The sequence below is a fragment of the Phodopus roborovskii genome, unplaced genomic scaffold, assembly GCF_943737965.1.
Source record: "Phodopus roborovskii unplaced genomic scaffold, PHOROB, whole genome shotgun sequence".
NCBI lineage: Eukaryota > Metazoa > Chordata > Mammalia > Rodentia > Cricetidae > Phodopus > Phodopus roborovskii.
Genome location: NW_026126558.1, coordinates 5078046 through 5090577, shown reverse-complemented (window position 1 = coordinate 5090577; position 12532 = coordinate 5078046). Strand labels below are relative to the sequence as shown.

Below are 12532 nucleotides of genomic sequence, written 5' to 3'. Positions count from 1 at the left end.
AGCTCAGCCCTAAACAGGGCTGTATATCACCCGCTTTAAGGTTTAGAAACATTGGCCAAAGAATAGGCCAAAAGAGTGTTAGAGCAAGGAGATGGCAGGAAGGGCTGTGAAATGCCATCTTCCAGGTGTGACATGCCACTGCAAGCATACACTCACTCACAGGAGCTGGGGTTACAGATGCTAGGCCTGAATGAGAATGGCCCTGCAAGGGACAATAAAGGGTCCTACAGGGTCCTCCCCGCTCACTGCTGAACTTCTGGCTACCCAGAGATTCTGGGAAAGAGGGAGTCATTGTCTTCAGCTGTTACCTAGTGGTGAGCCTACCAAGCTCAATGGGTAGTTAGTTCTAAATCCAGAGCCATATTGTTAGTCCAGGCTAAACACAATGGGACACAAAACAAAACAGAAAATCATGAGTGTGGGGAAGAGATTTATAGAGAAGAGGAGCTGAGAGGGGTAGAAGGCGGAGAAGACAGGGTTGGGGAAATAGAATGTACTAGGTACATAGTATGCATGAAACTGTCAAAGAAAAAAAAAGACAAATTATATTACTAATTCTGAGGAAGGGAGAAGAGAGGCTGAGTATGGAGAGTTTAAGACTCTGGGCAGCAACCTGTACGGATGTAAAAGTCTTACTATCCAGGCTCAGGGACTCCATCCACCCAATCCCACCAACCACCCTCTCCTCCCCTGAGTACCAGGAAACACCATAACAGCAATCTGGGAAACATGGCTTCCCTGTGGCCCTGGGCTATGGTAGAAAAAAGGGCCCAAACCTAACAGGGACAGGGGATCCGCTCACCCACTCATGAAACTTCAGTTTTACCTAAGGGAATGGCACAGCAAGAAAGGCTGTTCAGTGGGGCCTAGTTTTCAAAGTGAACCCTCGAAGCCTGTTTGTGTAATATACCTCCGATGCTCAATCCAACCCAGAAAGCGTACATGAGGAAGGAGGAGAGCTCGCCCACTGTCATGTGGGCGCTGCCCATCAGCAGGCCCCCCTTGTACAGGACAGACAGCACAATCAGGTTGCCCGAGAGCCCAGCCTACAGGAAGAAGAAAACAAAGTGGTCAGTAGTACCAAAGGCCTCTTGGGACACAGAAGTATAAACTAGGCCTCTGACTCCCTTTTAACACATAAAATTTCTCACAGAAAAAGTTTTGAAATATTTGCAACAGTGAAGAAAATACCTGCATCCCCACAAAAGCTTAGATGCTATTACCCCTCAGGCTATGTCCCCAACCTACTCAGCTTGTAAAAGATGAGAGTAAAAACTAGGCCTCCCTAACTGAAGATGAATCATAGCTCTGAGGAGATGTTCCCCACCTGGAGATGCAGCCTGCCTCTAAGCTCTGCTCCCCACTCTGGGTGGTTTGGGTCCCTAATGAGGCCTACTTGGAGGTGCTGCTTCTCAGCCCATTAAACAGTCTCTCTGAGAGGTTCTTTCCAGTTTAGATGGAAATGTTTCAGTTTTTGTTTTTTCTGGTTTTTGTTTGTTTGATAGACTCACTATGCAGCTCTGGCTGGCCCAGACTCACTGTGTAGACCAGGCTGCCTCAGACTTATAACAATCTGCCTGTCTCAGCATCCTGAGAATGCCCAGTACACATGGTGGCTTTCTACTCCGGGCTTCTGGGTACTTTGTGATCAGTTTCTTATACTTTCTTCCAGAATGTACTGAAGTTATATAATCCTCAGCAGGGTTAGCAAAATGAGGTTAAACCTGAAGGACCTAGGAACCTGTGTAAACATATGTCATGGTACAGTCCTAAGGTCCACAAAGCACGGATACTCAATGCCAGTGGCTCTCAAAGCTGTCTGAACACAGCAGGGGTGAGCACCAGCTCTTATACACACTACTTTTCTCTGATTCCACTTTCTTGTTCTCCTCTTCTTCCATAAAAGCAGCTTAAAGGCCAAGTTGTTCTTAAGGTTGAAATGAAATCATTTCTACTGCCAAAAGCCACAGAATGAAAATCTCTTGCAATCTTACTGCCTACAATGAACTACTTACTGCCCCGAAGAAGCCAGCTCGTGCAAAGGCCTCCTTCCGTGCCAACTGCAGCAACTGGTCCACTTGGCTGGTGTATTTCTCCAGTTCCATCGTCTCCTTCCCAAAAGCTCGGATGGTTCTTATGTTTCCAATACGCTCCTCAGCTAGCTATGAAAATTCAAACACATAGCAAGGGGCTGAGAAGATGGCTTCACAGTTAAGAATACTTGTTGCTCTTGAAGAGAATCTAGGTTTGATTCCCAGCACCCACGTGGTGGTTCACAATCATTCGTAACTCCAGTTCTAAAGGATCTGGTGCCTTCTTACTTCCACAGACATCCAAGCACACATGTACACAGTCATACATGCAGACAAAACACTCTCTCTCTCTCTCTCTCTCTCTCTCTCTCTCTCTCTCTCGCACACACACATGCACACGCGCGCACACACACACACACACACACACACTCATGGTGAAGGGAGGAGTGTCACATAGCAATCAACAGCACAGTTAAAATGGGACTCTTGTTCAATGTGCTGCCAATAGAAGGCTGCATGTGAAGCATAGCCAAGTATGATCACAGAGCAGAGTGCAAAGAAGAATCCCTCTTGCCGTCAGAAAAATATAAACTGCAGGGCTAGAGAGATACCACAGTCAGTCCTCTCCAGGAACTGAGCCTGGGTGCATTAACCTTGGTGAGTGGCTTACAACTGCCTGCAACTGCAGCTTCAGGGAGTCAAATACTCTCTTTTGACTTCTGAGGGTATGCGCATGTATGTGTGCACACACATAGACACAGACACACATACACCAACACACACAGTGCCCACACACTTTAGAAGGACAGACAGACAAGTAACAGGGCAGCAGGGAAAAAGACTAAACTACAAAACATTAATGACACTAACTCCGAATTGAAGAGTTTTGGATTATCTGTTTATGTCATTTAATATTTCTGTATTTCCAATTATAAAAATTTTTTGAAACATGAAATACAATACAAGTTATTTTGGATTTAAAAAGATAGTGCTGGTGTGGAGAGACGGCTCAGTTGTTGAAAACATGTAATGTTATTACAGAAGACCTATGTTTTATTTTTAGTACCCATATCAGGTACTATACAATGGTCTGTAACTGCAGCTACAGGGGATCTAATGCCCGCTTCAGGCCTCTGAGGGTAACTGCATTTATGTATACATATACCCTGTATACATAACTAAAAATAAGACAATTTTTTTTTTTGGAAAAAAAAAAAAGACAGTGCTACACAGTCTGCTTTACTGAGTTAATGAAGGACATGGTGCCACCTAAGACATTTTCTCCAAAGGACATTAGTTTCTGTTTTTATTTTTGTCTTTTATGAAAAGGTCTAGAAAGGGACTCTAGGTCTCAAACTCATGATCCTCCTGCCTCAGGCTCCAGAATGCTGAGCTTACAGACATGTCCCACCACAGCTGATCACATTAGCGTTTTGTCCTACCAGGAGCAGTGACAGAAAACAGTGAGAAATGGATACCAGCAAGGTATGGAGGCTCACAACTGTAAGGGAGACAGAGGCAGGAGGATTACCATGAATCTGAGGCCAGCCTTGGCTATAGAGTGAGTTCTAGGCAAGCTTGAGTTATATAGCAGATATACTTTGGAGTAAGTGGCAAGTCAGGATTAGAGCCCAGTGCAGAGCATTTCACATCTGTACTGAGGTCTACTAGGAGAAAAGGAAGCCATTTGTTGTGTGTTCCCCTGGTGCTGGTGCTGGGAAGGAACACACCTTGCACACCATGCATTCTGCCTGTTCCTCTGAGCTTCACAGCTAGATAACACACACATGGGAGGTCAGTACCTGTGTGGCTTGTGCCAAAGAGTCCTGTGTGGCTTTGGACAGTTTCCGAAGATATCGCCCATAAATCACGGCAAGGATAGAGATTGGAGGTACCACACTCAGAACAAAGGTGGCCAGACTGGGTGACACAAAAAACTGTCAAGAACAAAAGTTAAGAGCATTTGTTCCTTGAAGTGGCAAGACATCCTCAGACCTACTGTGCAGGAAGGAAAACACTGTCTCAAAGCCATGCCACCTGTCTGGGTTGGATTTTTCTGGCATCTTTAATCTTTACAAAACCCAACACCAAAACTGAGTGTGATGGCATAGGCCTTTAAATCCCAGCACTCAGGAGGAGGCGGAAGCAAAGGATCTCTATGAGTTAGAGGTTAGCCTTGTCTACATAGCGAGTTCCAGACCACATAATCAAAACAGCCACAAAAACTCCCAAGTGGGGGCTGGAGAGATGGCTCAGAGGTTAAGAGCACTGGCTGCTCTTCCAGAGGTCCTGAATTCAATTCCTAGCAACCACATGGTGGCTCAACCATTTATAATGAGATGTGGTTCCCTCTTCTGACAGAATGCTGTATGCATAATAAATAAATAAACAAACAAACACATAAAACTCCAAGTGGGCATAATACCAAGGAGAACTATGGCTGCAAGTGCTGGAGAAAAGATGTAAACAGCATATCCTCTGGCCAATTCTAATAGGCTCTAATATGCCAGACCACATCTTCAGCGGTGGTGGGATGGAATGAGGGCTCAGGAGAGAAGCCTGTTCAGCTGCACTGGTCAAACCACTTCATGAGTTCTAAACTCAGCTATAATCACCCTAAAGCCCTGAGTGTCCAGAAGTTTTCCCACCTAGGTTAGCAAGTCAGAGAAGACACCAAAACACCCCAATCATACACAGATGAAACAGGTATCTGAATACAACAGCCATAGTTTAGAGTTGAGGAACTGTTTCCCAGGCTTAGTAGCCTAGAGCCAGTAGGCCAGGTTTGCTCAATTTAACCATAACAGTGCCTCAAAGAACAAGAACCTTTTTGTTTTGTGTTGTTTCCAAGACAGGGTTTCTTTGTGTAGCCCTGGTTGTTCTGGAACTCACTCTATAGACTAGGCTGGCCTCAAACTCACAGAAATCTGCTTGCCTCTGCCTTCTAGTGTTGGGATTAAAGATGTGTACCACCAATGCCCAGCCTAAATGCTTGGTTTTTTTTTTTTTTTTTTTTTTTTTTTTGCTTTGTTTTGTTTTCTCTGCCTTAGCTATCCTGGAACTTGCTTTGTAGACCAGGCTGGCCTGAACTCACAGAGATCTGTCTGTCTCTACAAGAACCTTCTTGAATTAGCTGATTAGACTTCCCCAATTCTACAATGTTGTGATTGTTTTAAATGGTACTAGTGGCTCTTCAATACATTATTAAAATGTGCCAAATCTCATTTGCACATAAAATAATATAAATGGCCTAAGGTCTCCTAAAATTGCAGTGGTTAACACTGAAGACTACAGTGTGAAGTTATAAGATGGACTGACTAATTACTTATCTATTTCTTACTCAAAAAATCATAATTCTGCTAAGTTATTGGCAATACTTTTTTTTTATATCCTGTCCTTTGCTTTGCTTGGTTTTTGCTGTTGTGTGGTTTTTTTGTTTGTTTGTTTGTTTTTTATACAGTCTCCTATTATCAAGGATAGCTTCAAACTAGCATGTGTAGCAAGAATGACTTTAAATTTCTGATTCTCCTGCCTCTATCTAATGAGTTCTGGTATGACAGACATATGCCACCACGCCAGCTTTATGCAGTACTGGAGATTGAACCCAGGGCTCAGTGCATGCTGGGGAAGCATTCTACCAGCTGAATTACAACCCTAGCATCCCTTTTGCCTTTTAATCTTGCCCCATCAACATTAAGCTCATGCTCACAAGTTACTCAGGCCAGCAGGGCTGGTTGGAACACAAACACTACCTGAAGAGTGAGCTAAGATGGGCTGAGCCACCAGAGATAAGCAAAAAAGCTGTGGGCCTGTGTAGGCCACCTTGCAGGGGCACAGAAAATGAGGTCTGCACCCCTTAAACATGACACTTTGTTCCCAAAGGGGCTCTTTGGCCTGACATTCTTGGCTGTCTTCACACCGTGATCTTACCATATCTTCAAGAAAGGCCACTCTTTAGATTAATAAACACTTACACAAGAGAAATAAGCCAGGAGAGATAATACCCATGTCTCCACAGTCTGGGGCAATGATCTTGGCTCTATATGCTTACAAAATGACAAGAACATGAGCCCCTCATGCTCAAAAGCCCTGGCCCTGAGAGCCCTGACTCAAAGCACTAAGAGGAATAGGCTGACGTACCATCATGCCAACACCAACCGAGGCCTGGGCCCCAGCCCTCAGTCCATCAGAGAGGTTTTCAGTCACTGAGCGCCCCAGGAGTGCAGTATCTGAGGACAGGCGGTTAATCAACTCTCCTGTGCGGGTCTTATCAAAGAAAGCAACCTCTTGCCTTAGGATAGAGGAGAACAGTGAGGTGCGCAGCCTGTTCACAATGCTCTGACCTGCAAAGCAAACACAGTAGCTAACAGTAAATGCAGCCACCTGCCACTTATGGGGCAGCCACCAGCAAGCTGTTTATACAGCCTGTTGTCAAAGCCAGTTTGTAACTAAGTACATCAACTCAGTGGATCCTGGCAAGGGATGGACTCATACAGGGTTACCATGTTAACTTCCTGTTAGTAACTATAGACTGTGGGTTCAAGGAGAGGAGAGCGTGATAAAGGTAACATGGGCTAGCAAGACGATCAGCTTGCTGTGCAAACTTGATGACCTGAGTCATCAGATGGAACCCTTAAACCCATATAAAGGTAGGATAGAACTGACTCCATAACATTTTCCTCTGACCTTACCATATGTGCATGCATGCCTGCACAATGTAAACATACCATAACAACAATAAAAATGTATTTTAATTTTTTGTAAAGGTAACATGTTCCTTGACATGTGAGGAACATCACAAACCCAGAATGCCAATTTGTTCATGACTGGCTGCCCTTACATGAACTGCACTTTGCAATGCCAGCACTGGGGTAGTCCCCAGCCTGGTAAATAGGCCTATCTAAAGAAATGCCACAGTTCTTTCTTCTCCTACCTGCTCAACCCTGACCACAAGAAAGCAAAGAATCTTGGTGGGATGTGGGATGTGTCCCCAATGAATGCAATTTCAGGAAGACTGAGGCTCTTCCTGAGTAGTGAGACTCAAAGACTTGACTCTACCCCAGGACTCTGTCATCTTTGAGATGACTCTCCCCCACCAAACCTAATGAGACTGACCTGAAGATTGCATGAGGTAGACACGAATGGCGTTCGCAGCAGCACCACATAGGAACACACAAGTGAGTCCAGCACAGAGGCGAGTCAGGCTGTCGCCATAGTCCGTACTTGGGTTGGTGTAAATAACATCAATGATCTTCCCCAGGAAGAAAGGGGCAGACATGGTGATGACACTGGACACAGCAAGAAACCCAACAGCAGCTGGAAGACAGGAGCAACACTCAGAACTCACTCCACAGCACAGGACAGGTGCAAGCACAAAGGGCCTCAGACCTCCAGTAGCCATGGCAGCTGGGCTTTCTCCTCCTTCATCAGTGGGCCAGACTAAAGGAAGGGCCAGATGGCTTCAGGTCGAGAACAAGAAGCTTGACTGGGGGGAATGTGTGTGCCCAGCTAGACAAGAGGATGTTATGGTTCCTTCTTGCTAGGAGTACCTGAGGCTAACCATGGACATCTGTCTGGCCTCCCTCCTTCTTCTGGTTTCGGGACTCTTCAGATCCTGCTTCTCCTGCATTTTTGCTACATGCTGTTATTCCTTGGCATCTAACTACACCTTAGCTTGATGGTCAGACTAGCCAGGGAAAGTTTATCTTTTGTGTGTATGAGGGAGAGGAAGCTATTCTGAGACAAGGTCTAACTCTGAGCCCGGGCTAGCTTCAAACACACAATGTAGCCCAGGTTAGCCTTGAACTTCCTGTGATATACCTCAGCTTCTTGAATGATGAGATTATAGGTATATACTATTGTGCCTGGATTAATGTTCTTGACTATGCTTAATATTTCAAAGCTCTCCCCATAAACTTTGGAGAGTAGTTCCTGGGATCCACTTTGCATGTGGTTCATTATTTCTCTGGAAAATAAAGCATGAAATGACAATAATCAGGAAAAAAACTGTGTAACTAAACAACAGATAAGAGGGGCAGAGGCTTATTAGAAAGTTCTAGACAGATGTGGTGATGAATGCCTATAATCCCAGGACTTGGGGGACAGAGGCAGATCTCTTGAGTTCAAGGCCAGCCTGGTCTACATAGTAAGTTTCAAGCCAGCCATGACTACATAGTTGGCTAAAACAAACAAACAAAATATTCCGAGAAAATCTAGTTAGAAAGAACACACATCACAGACAACCACATCCATACAAAAAGAAATATAAAAATCACAGGACAGTCAGTTATTTACTCATGGAACTGGCAAAAATTATATGCTCATAATGTTGGTGAAGATGTAGGAAGGAGGCTCTCACTGGTGGAAGAACACAGCGGCACTGAAGGAAGAAGCAAGTTTACACCAGCAACAAGTGAGATCCTTTGAACAGCAATAAACTTCTGAGAATTTTGCTTACAAACTTCCACATGCAGTATGAAAAAATAAATTCAAGGATGTGGGACTGTAGCATTAATTATATCAGCAAAAGAATTGGTATCTTAAACACCCACCTAAACAGGCTAAGTTGAACCTACTATAAAGAATTTAGCTGGGCATTGGTGGTGTACATCTTTAATCCCAGCATAAGTTGAACCTACTATAAAGAATTTAGCTGGGCATTGGTGGTGTACATCTTTAATCCCAGCACTCAGGTGGCAGAGGCACACAGATCTCTGTCAGTTCAAGGCCAGCCTGGTCTACGAAGCAAGTTCCAGGACAGGCTTCAAATCTACACAGAAAAACCCTGTCTTGAAAAACAAAACAAAACAAAAATTATAAATAGATGGGCTTGGTGGCAAACACCTTTAATCCCAGTGCTCAGGAGGCAGAGGCAACTGGATCTCTGTGAGTTCCGGGCAAGCCTGATCTGCAGAGTGAGTTCCAGAACAGGCTCCAAAGCTACAGAGAAACAAACAAAAAATTATAAATATTAAGCCACCAATATAAGGAATGAGGTAACTCTTGGGGTATCTACTTGGAACAGTTCAGCAAGATGTACCATGGGAGCTGGGTCTGGTGACAGAGGGCTGATATCCTAGAGGACGAGGCTGGAGGCTCACAAGTTCCAGGCTAACCTCAGCTACAGAGTGAGTTCAAGACCAGTCTGAGCAACTTAATGCAACACTGTCTCAAAATAAAGAGAAATTTGGATGTAGCTATGTGCTAGAACACTTGCCCAGCAAAAATAAAGAGAAATTTGGATGTAGCTATGTGCTAGAACACTTGCCCAGCATATGTAAAATCCTAGGTTCAATCCTCAGTAATGTTAAAGCACAGAAAGACAGACACACAAAGACAAATGATTGATTAAAAAACAAGTCTTAGATAATATTAACATCTGTTGGATGTTTTCCTCTTTTTTCTTTCCTCAGAGTTTATATGAGAACAAAACTTTTTTTTGTTTTGTTTTGTTTGAGACAGGGTTTCTCTGTGTAACCCTGGCTGTCCTGGAACTCATTCAGTAGATCAGGCTGGCTTGACCTCAATGATCTACCTGCCTCTGTCTCCCAAGTGCTAGGATTAAAGGTGTATGCCACCACTGCCTGGCAAGTACAGAACATTTTTAGAAGAATATTGATGGAAGATGTCATTTTGTAAATGTTTCTCTTATTGGTTAATGAATAAAGCACTGTTGGCAAATAAGAAGGCAAGAAAGAAAGAGAGTAGCTGGTTGTGGTGACACACGGGGGTAGGATTTGCTGAAAGAAGCAGAGGCAGGAGTATCACAAGTTTGAGGCCAGCCTGGGATCTATTCATTAACCAATAAGAGAAACATATTTACAGAATGACATCTCCCATCAAAATATTAAGAAACAACAGCCTACGTTCATTTAAAGAGAAGTGCTGAGCTTGGGTATTGGGTAGATCTGCCTCCTCTGGGCTTCTCTGGTTCTGGACAACAAACTTCATAGGAACCTTATTGGTTTATGGCAGGGCTGATGGTGAATCTGGGGAGAGTTCTCTGGCCCCATCTACTGAGGATGGGTGCTTCTTCCTCCTTGGCCTAATGTTCACACTTCAGCTAAAGAGATGATTCTAACAGTCTTGAGAGAGCATGGACCAGTGTGGTGGTTTGAATAGGAACGGCCCCCATAGACTCATGTGTTTGAATGCTTGGCCCTAGGGAATGGCACTATTCAGAAGTGTAGCCTTGTTGGAATAGATATGTCTTTGTTAGAGGTGGTGTGTCACTACAGGGTGGGCTTTAAGATCTCACTAGTTCAAGCCATGCCCAGTGTGGTATCCTCTTCCTGCTGCCTGTAGATCCAGATGTAGAACGGTCAGCTCCTTCTCTAGCTCCACGTCTTCTTGCATGCCACCATGCTTCCCACCATGATGATAATGGACTGAACTTCTGTACTGTAAGCCAACCTAAATTAAATGTTTTCTTTTATAAGAATGGTAATGGTGACTTGTCACAACAATAGAAATGCTAATTAAGACAAAAGTTGGTGCCAGGGATTGGGGTATTGCTGTGATAGGCCTGACCATGCTTCTGTTTGGAGTAATATGGGCTCTAGTACTCTGGATTAGAAAAGCAGCTGAATACTTAAGTGGAGCTTAATGGGCCATCCTAGTAGGAACATGGAAGACAGTGTGCTGAGTTGAACTGTGGGGGCCTGGCTCAAGGTTTCAGGAGAAGAATGCCAGTATGTGGCCTAGAGACTGCTCTTGTGATATTATGGTGAAGAATGTGGCTGCCTTTTGCCTTTGTCCAAAAAGTCTGCTTGAGGCTAAATTGAAGAATTTTTGGATTAATTGCATTGGCAGAGGTCATTTCAAAATAGCCTAGAATTGATTGACTCTGTCATCTGGTTATTAGTGTTCACTTTTTGAAGATCTATGGTTATTAGTGTTCACTTTTTGAAGATCTATGATGAAAAGGAACAAGCTGAGGAAGTTACAAAATGTATAATTTGAAGAGAAAAGGGGCACCAGGAAGTGGAATAGAACTAAATCCTGTGTTCAAGGAGATAAACAGATTTTTAAAAAAAAAAAAAAAAAATCTTGATGTTAGATGTAATCAAGAAAGTGATAACCTCGGGAAAAGATACCACCCAGCTAAGCTTCCAACTTGTGAAAAGGAATTAGAGTTTAGGGGTGGGTGTGGTGGTGTATGCCTCCTTTGATCCCAGCACTCTGGAGGCAGAGGCAGGTGAATCTCTAAATTCAAGGCCAGTCAAGTATACAGAACAAGTTTCAGGACAGCCAGGCTTAGGCAGTGAAGGGAACAATCAAAAAAAGAAAGCTGGTGAAGCTGTATTTGGATGAGGGGACATGTTCCAGCCCCAGTAAGCAGCAGAACTTCAGCCACATGGTTCTGGCTGAAGACAAGTCAAAGACAGGAGAAAGGGTTTATGGACTCTCCCTAAAGAAAGCCACTAAAGCCCAGGTACCAAGGTACGGGACAAAGGTGTCCTTGCATGGAGCCTAGAGAGACCATCGTATAAAGTTGTGAAGATGAAGCCTGGATTGCCTTGGAGACCCCAAGATGTTGGAGATGCCAGAGTTCTGGGATACCTGCTAAGGATTGCTGCTAATAGGGAGTGGGACCAGCCCAAGAGAATTGTTGTCAACAAAGCAAAAAGGAGATGGAGATCTGAAGAGAATTTTGGACATCAGACACAGAGATTGAAGACTTTGGAGTTTGTCTAGATGTTTTCAGTCTTGCTTTGGTCCAGTATTTTCTCATTATGTTCCTTTTCCTCCCTTTCTGAAAGATAATATATATCCTGTGCCATTATATGTTGGAAGTATGTGATTTGCTTTTCACTTTGATTTTACATGGGTTTATAGTTAAGAGATTGCATGCATCTCAGATGAGACTTTAAATTTTGGACTCTTAAACAATGTTGAGACTGTTATAGACTGTTGGGACTTTTAAAGTTGGACTGAATGCATTTCTGGGCTATGTTATGGCTACAAGTCAAAGGGAGTGGAATGTGGTGGTATGAATACGAATGGCCTCTACAGATTCATGTGTTTAAATGCTCAGCCATTATTAGGAGGTGTGGCTTTGTTGGAGACAGTATGTCACTAGGGGGTGAGCTTTGAGGTCTCCAAAGTTCAAGTCACATCCAGTGTGGCATTCTCTTCCTATTGTCTGTAGATTGAGATGTAGAACTCTCAGCTCCTTCTCCAGCACTATGTCGGCCTATGTGTCATCACACTTCCCATCATGACGATAATAGACTGAATCTCTGTACTGTAAGCTAGCCCCAATTAAACCTTTTCCTTTATAAGAGTTGCCTTGGCCATGGTCTCTTTGCAGCAACTAAGACAACCAATGAACAAGCAGAGCTCTAGCAGTATGTAGGGCAGTAGTGGCCTTTTAAACAGGAAATAGGCCTGTTATCTTCATTCCAAGGACCAGCTCTGGAGCCTCACTTAAAAGAAAGATATCTGACACTGCTTCCTACCCTTCATTTGCCTCCTACTTTCCCTCCTGGAATTCTAAA

At 43.9% G+C, this 12532-nt stretch overlaps 1 protein-coding gene across 2 annotated transcripts in view; it reads right to left on the bottom strand.

Annotated features, from left to right (window-relative positions):
- The window catches only part of Abcb10 (ATP binding cassette subfamily B member 10), a 38866-nt gene that overhangs the window by 16450 nt on the left and 9884 nt on the right, over positions 1-12532 (bottom strand). Inside the window, exons 2-6 of one of the 2 annotated variants that reach the window (XM_051201831.1) lie at positions 7149-7349; positions 6174-6376; positions 3836-3970; positions 2016-2162; positions 911-1046 (exon numbers count right to left, since the gene is read on the bottom strand). In XM_051201831.1, the coding sequence (XP_051057788.1) occupies positions 911-1046; positions 2016-2162; positions 3836-3970; positions 6174-6376; positions 7149-7349 (822 nt within the window). The remainder of the gene's footprint in view (positions 1-910; positions 1047-2015; positions 2163-3835; positions 3971-6173; positions 6377-7148; positions 7350-12532) is intronic. The other variant, XM_051201832.1, reaches the window with a different exon arrangement.